At 44.6% G+C, this 7,315-nt stretch overlaps 1 protein-coding gene across 1 annotated transcript; it reads right to left on the reverse strand.

Annotated features, from left to right (window-relative positions):
• On the reverse strand, positions 1,676-3,415 carry LOC109220243. Its single transcript, XM_019384701.1, has 2 exons — positions 2,516-3,415; positions 1,676-2,140 (listed from the first exon to the last, which is right to left on the reverse strand). The coding sequence occupies exons 1-2, from the start codon at positions 3,413-3,415 to the stop codon at positions 1,676-1,678; spliced, it is 1,365 nt and encodes a 454-aa protein (XP_019240246.1).

Consider the following 7,315-nt stretch of genomic DNA (forward strand, 5'->3'; position numbering starts at 1 on the left):
TCGGGTTTTCCCGTCTTTCTTTGGCATAGGGACTACATTAGCCAACCATGTGGTGTATCAGACCACTCTGATCACACCCGCTTTCATTTGCTTGGTGACCTCTTCTTTGATCTTGTCACTAATGTCAGTTTTGAACTTTCTTTGTTTCTGCTGGACAGGGGGACAATCGGGGTAAGTTGGCAATTTGTGCACCACTAGATCGACACTTAATCCTGGCATATCATCGTAGGACCAAGCAAACACATCTTTGAATTAAAACAAAAATTGGATCAGGGCATCCCTAGTTCTTTCATCTGTGTGAATGCTTATCATGGTTTCTTGGACCTCTTCTGAATTACCCAAATTTACCGGCTCGGTTTCATTTAGATTTGACTTAGGCTTATTCTTAAATTGTTCCAATTCTCGATTTATTTCCCTAAAAGCCTCTTCTTCATCATATTCCGGTTCTTGATTCGTTATTTCACAATTAGACAATGTGTTTGGATCTGGGCATGAAGTCCGCAAGCATGTTATGTTATTTAAAGCTGCATTATTAGAACTGAAAGAAGAAATAAGAAAAAGTAACAAAAATCAGAAAGAATAAAGAGAGAGATGAACGATGAAATATTGATTTCATTTCATTGAATTTTGAAGATAACAGGGTTTACATTGGAATTTAAAGACAGTAAACTAAAGGAAACATCCGAGTTACACCCTGGAATAACTCGTGATGTAGAAAAGGTGGCAAGACTGGATATCGGGATTCCCGCCTGACTGGGAACCGAGTAGCCTTCCAGTTTTGCAACTTGGCATTGGGCCCCATATACAGCACCTCAGCGGTGCTTGAGCCTTCTCCCGGCCGGACCATGTGGGTTTCATACAACATCTGTCTCATAGCCCCACATATTTCTTCAATCTCCTCGGCCGTGAAGGCCTCATCTTCCTCTTCTGTGTACTTGGGCTTGACGAATATTTCGAACAGATGCGGGATTGGCTGAGGCAAGACCCAACCATCGTTCTTCCGCTCATTCGCCCATGTTTCATCAGCTGGCGTGGCCTGAAAGCCTACACCAAAGAACTTCTCGCTAGCAGTCAGAGTAATAAGTTCCGTAATTCCTTACAATGATGTCCCGAGCCCCTTCCCAGGTTTATATCCATGCCTGATCATCTCCTTGGCAACCATAATTGACGTATTTGAGAGAAAGGGTTGAGGACATGGGCTTCCTTCTTCACATTGGTCGGCGACCACAACCTCGAAATCCTGATAGACTATATGTTCGCTACCTTCCCTTGCTTCAAGACATGAGACTGACGGGTCCCGATAAATTGAATTCTCGTCCTCTTCGTGGACCACGATCTCCTGATCTTCATATTCAAATTTCACCATCTGGTGGAGAGTGGAAGGTACGGCCCCCGCCGCGTGAATCCAAGGCCTTCCCAAGAGGAAATTATAAGAAGTGTCCATGTCTAGGACCTGAAACGGCACCTCGAAATCTACAGGACCAATAGTCAAAATCAAATCGATCTCGCCTATGGTGTCTCTCTTGATGTCATCAAAGGCATGCACACAGACATTGTTAGGCCTGATTCTCTCACCCAATCTCCATTCTTTGCAAAGTTGAGAGAGGGCAGATATCAACTCTGGATCCGCCATCCAGCATGACTCTTTTCACATAGTACCCCTCGCATTTAACTGTCAAGTGAAGGGCTCTATTGTGGGCATCCCCTTCCGGGGTAGATCATTCTTGCTAAATGAGATCTGGTTGATTGCGAAGAATCTTTCTGCTATCCTTTCCAGTTGTTCAACAGTGGTTTCAATCGGAACATAAGCTTCATTGAGGGCTTTTATCAACACTTTCTGATGCTCGGTTGAGCTCACTAGCAGAGACAGGAGTGAGACCTGTGAAGGAGACTTCCGGAGTTGGTCTATTACCTCATAGTCAGCAGTTTTCATTTTATGGAAGAATTCTTCGGCCTCCTCAGCACTGACGGGCTTCTTGAGTGGGAAACGCTTCTTCTTGGCTTTGTTCAAATCCTCCAAATTAAGGTATTTCTCAGTTGGGTTAGTTTCATTTGCTTCCCCTAGGACCTCTTTTCCCTTGTATGTCACTACCGCTCTGTTGTAATTCCATGGGACGACAGTGGGGTCTGCCATGGGCCTCTGTGGTTGCGCAGCCAATAACCACGGGCTCATTCAGCATTGGTGAAATTACCGCCCCCCCCCCCCCCGTACCACACAGGTCCCTTTAGGAACGTACATTTTTAGGTCCCCTGTTCAGCTCGAACCTTTTTGGAGGGCTCAATGTTGTTTGTTCTTTCCTGTGACCCCGGGGAACATAAAGAATGGCATCTTTTGGGGGTACTGCCCAGTTTTGGTTTCTACTTCCTTTTATGCACTTTGAGGGGTGGGTTCATTCTTCTTCTTCCCCTTATCTTGCTTTGCAGCAGCCTTCGGTTTCTTCTCAACATCAGTGATGGCAATGATGGCTTTCAAGGCGGGATCAAACTCTTTATCTTCGCAAATCATCCCAATAACAGGTCCATTGTTGTGGGCCGGTAATGGGTTGTTGGTCACATCTTCATCCTTCAGCACTATCCATTTTTGCTCTATGAGATTCTCAACCGCCCTTTTCAGGGTCCAACAGTCTTCAGTGTCATGCCCTTCCGCTCCCGAATGATAGGCACATCGAGCACCGGGTCGGTAAGAGGGCGACTCTGGGTTTTGCCTGGTTTGGGGTACGGGTTGCAACAAACCCATTTGGACAAGTTTAGGGAAAAGGCTAGAGTATGACTCACCAATAGGCTTGAAATTTGTTCTCCTGGGTGGCTCCCGTGCACGGGCATTGTAAGGAAAATTATTTTGTGGAGGTCGGGGATTATACTGAGCTTGGTGGGGAGGGTTATTTCTAGGAGGTGGAGCTCTGTTTTGGTTAAACTGTTGTTGTGGCCGAGCGTATGGCTGGGCGTTCATCAGTGCATACGGTTGGGGGGCCATAGCATAAGCCACATCCTGGTGGGGATAATAATGCTGTGGGGGGGGGGGGGGGCTTGGAGAGAAGTAATTTCTGGGTAAACGAGGGTTCCTCGGACCTGAAGCCGCCATTGCCGCTTTTTCCTTTTTCTTTCTGTTTGCTACACCTCCGGACCCGCTTTGAATTGCTTGGGACGTAGCTCTTATGGCAGATTGACTCAATATGCGCCCTGTTTTTAGACCATTCTCTACCATCTCACCAATTTTGATGGCCTCAGCGAATGGTTTCCCTATTACCGACATCATATTCTGAAAGTAATCAGCCTCTTGAGCTTGTAGAAAAATACTCACCATTTCTATTTCATCCATTGGGGGCTTGACCCTGGCCGCTTGTTCGCGCCATTTAACAGCGTATTCCCCGAAACTTTCCGATGACTTCTTCTTGAGATTTGACGGAGAATTCATGTCGGGAGCTATGTCTATGTTATACTAAAACTGCCTGACGAAATCCCGAGCTAGATCATCCCAAATGTGCCAACGAGATATATCCTGATCCATGTACCACTCGGATGCAATGCCCACTAGACTCTCTCCTAAATAAGCCATGAGAAGCTCCTCTTTTCCACCTGCTCCTCTCAGTTGATTGCAGTACCTCTTGAGGTGGGCGATGGGATCCCCATGTCTATCGTATTTCTCGAATTTGGGAGTTTTAAAACCCAAGGGTAGGTGGACATGTGGAAACATACACAAATCAGCGTAGGATACGCTTTTCTGACCACTTAAACCTTGTATATTCTTAAGGCTCTGTTCCATGCTCCTCATCTTCCGAGTGATTTCTTCTTGCTCAGGGTTATTTGTAGTTTTCTCATGTCCCGCGGTAAACACATACCGGGGTTGTTGGGGGTAGGAATTGGTAGTGAACTGGGCTGTTTCTGGTGGGAAGGATGGTACTTGAAAAGTGAAGGATGATGGGTGAAAGTTTGGCCTTGGCAAAGTGGGTTGTGCGGTGGCTGAAGAAGGTGGCGCAGTGAATATGTTGGAGGCCACACCTGAAATCAACACCTGGGGGCGAAGTCAGAAGGTGTTCCGGCAAAGTGGGCTGAGATGGTAGGATATCCAAGCAGAGTGTTTGGGTAGTTTATTGGGACATTAGAAGTTCCACTTGCCCTGGGAAGTAGCTCAGCGAAACCAACTTTCTTTCTTTTGGCGCTTTTCAACTTTTGCTCTCTTTTGCACTTTGTCATCATTTTCCCCGTTACTCTTGTTTTTCTCTCTTTTTCTTGTTTTCTTTCTTTTCCTTTTTATTCGAATTATTTAAAAATATGACCGAATCCGATTAGGATTGCCTACGTATCACGACGCCGTGTGAATCAGATCATCACGTAGTTCAAGAAATAAATGCAAAATAAAGAAACAATTTTTGGGGTTTTCCAAATTTTCGTTAATAAAACTTCTACTTTCTGTTACAAAAGACTCCATCCTACTTTTCTAGGAATTTAAAAACTAAAAACAGACTCGAAACATACTTTAAAACTAGAAACTAAAACACAGACTCAAAACAAAAATCAAGAGTACATAAGTGCTTCTAAAGTTGATCCAGGGGCCCGCGGGACATCAGTCGGTCTCGCCACGGGCCTGTGTGCAAGGTCTCCTTGAAGACGATCCAGGTCATTCATGATTCGTCGAACAAAGGGCATCAATGCAGAGAAAAAGGTGGTTTGAGTCATGTCTTCACATTCGTGGCACTTTGTGACGATGTAGTCAGCAATTGTTCTGACCCTTTTCCTGATGATACCCTTTTCTTGGAGCAAACGCCCGATTTGTTGAGACCTAGCTTCTAGCACTTGGGCATCATGATGGTTTTGACCCTGCAGCTGTTGCATATCTTCTTCTAACTGGGACATTAATGCATAACAATGTTCCCTTTCTGCTTTAAAGTTCCTAGCTTATTTGGCAATCTCATTTTCGAGGGAAGTTAGCCTTTTCTTCAAGTTTGTAACTTCTCCCTCATATTTCCTTTTCAACTGTCGGACAAACTCTGCGCGCCCCTTTTCGTTCTTCGCCAACTGTGCTTGGGCCTTTGCCAAATCATCCTCGTACTCAGATACTTTTCTCCTAAGACCATTTATGAGTCTTTTATCTGCTCTGCTTCTTACTTGGTTTTCGGCCGCTATTCTTATTTTTTGAATTTGGGCTCGGAGGGCTTCATTCTCTCGGGTTAGCTTTTTCTTCTCACCCTCACCTGTGGCAGCTTGTACATCACTATCAAACTTGAGGTCCCTGATTTGCCCTTCCAGCCTGCCTATGGTGGCTCGATATTCATTTTCTTTTGTCAACCACTCCCACTGTTCTTGTGAAGCTTCAACAAATTCTTGGAGGTGGGGTCTTTTAGCCGGCCTTTAGAACTCAACTTCCCTTTTGTACCAAGCGAAATCAGATGAGACTTCACCTTTGGACAGATCTCGTACTCGGGTATTCGTCATCAAATATTGACACTCACTCTAGATCTGGCGAACTAGTGCTTCATGGAATTGACCATCAGAATAGATCTCGACTGCATGGATGCTGAGGTCTTCATCTTTGGGCACTATTTGACATCTCCCTAGTTGTCTCAAAACCCGATACGGGGCATAAGGCTGGATACTTCTGAGACCCATCAGGAGGAAGTGGGGACCGGAGGCTGGCATGTATATGATTTCATCAACAGGAAGCCACCCCAATCGTCCATTCTATCTGATTTGCTGTGATAGAGCGGAGGCAAGATATCCATTCTGCGACCCCCTCTGGCATTTTTAAACCGTCGACCCTGGTATAGAATTCCTCTGTGTAACTTTTTCCTGTCGACCCATAATTCATGTACCGAGGATGATGACATAGGTGCTCGATCATCCACATTTGTAACAATAAGTTGCACCCCTCGAAAAAGTCAACTCCGTCCTTGCAGGCAAAGAGGACTCGGAATATTTCCGACACTATCATGGGTGCAAGGGTGCTTTTGCATTGGTAAGCAAGGTGTTGACGACCCCGGCTATACGTATATCAATATTTTCGTCCTTTCTAGGAAACACTAGCAGACCCAAAAATGCCACCATGAAAGCGACACATCTGTGCTCTTCCCATTTCAGTCGATTCCGCTTACTGCAAATTTTGCTTTCTGGATTGTTGAACCTCCCTATGTGCCCGTATCGCTGGTATATGAACTGTGGAGTGGAAAACCCGGCTGCCAAATCTGGGTATTGGACCCCCTGCTTATCTTCAGCAAATCTAGAAACTTGTGCGGAGTGACAGCTCTTGGGGCGACCAAATATTTGTGTCTTAGAGCTTCAGTATTCCCAATATACCCGGCCATCTCTTCCAAGGTGGGCGTAAGTTCAAAGTCCGAGAAATAAAACACATTGTGAGCGGGATCCCAAAATGTAACCAAGGCTTTTATTATGTCTCCTCTAGGCTTGATTTTCAGTAAACCAGTGAGACCCCCCAAGTGATGATTGACCACATCTTGTCCTGATTCACCCAGATCTTGCCACCACATGTACAGCTCCAAAGGAATTTTGGTCATGACCTTCATTGACAGATTTTGATTTGTGCTTATTCTACACATTTAAATTAAGGCGATTGGTTTAAAACAAAGTGATTTTTTTTACAAAAGAGGTCAATTTCACAAAATTTAGACAACACGGCTACTTTTTGCAAATATGGCCCTTTAGCACTTCGCAAAGGAGAATTTTAGGGCTGTGCTTGCTAGGTAGCAAAAATTCACTAAAAAATCTTCGGTGGCTATTCTTGCAAAAACAACCTTCCGGCGCCCTTATGGGGACGTCTTGACTATTTAGAAAAGAACGGCATCATCTAACTTATTTACGACAAAATAACAACGTATTCTTTTTTTCTTTTTGGATTATTTTTTGCAAAATTGGAGTTGGACCCGGTGAGGGTTGCCTACGTATCCCACATCCGGTGAGAATCAAACTTGCGTAGTTCGGGCAGTTTTGACATAACAAGACATGAAACTTTTGAAACAAATTCTTTTTCCCCATTTTATTCTCTTTTTTTTTTCCTCTTTTTTTTTCTTCAAAATTTCGGCAAAGTTACGGCATATTTTGGACACCAGATTTTTTCAACGGCGAGTAATTATCTCTCTCATAGCTCAATTTTCCCAATTTTTCTCCCTATTCTAGCAGCCGCTCGACATGCAAACCGAAGCAAATATTTTGTACAAGTAGCACGTAAAAAATGCATCAGGATGGTCTTTTGATTCTGGGGCCCACCTGTCCTAGACGGACCCAACCCCTGTGTTGAGTCCCCTAAGTCAAATGCACATGATGAAAACAAACGTTCCTACTAGGGATCCGGCATAAGGCTGAG

The sequence above is a fragment of the Nicotiana attenuata genome, chromosome 2 (assembly GCF_001879085.1).
Source record: "Nicotiana attenuata strain UT chromosome 2, NIATTr2, whole genome shotgun sequence".
In the NCBI taxonomy this organism is placed as follows: Eukaryota; Viridiplantae; Streptophyta; class Magnoliopsida; order Solanales; family Solanaceae; genus Nicotiana; species Nicotiana attenuata.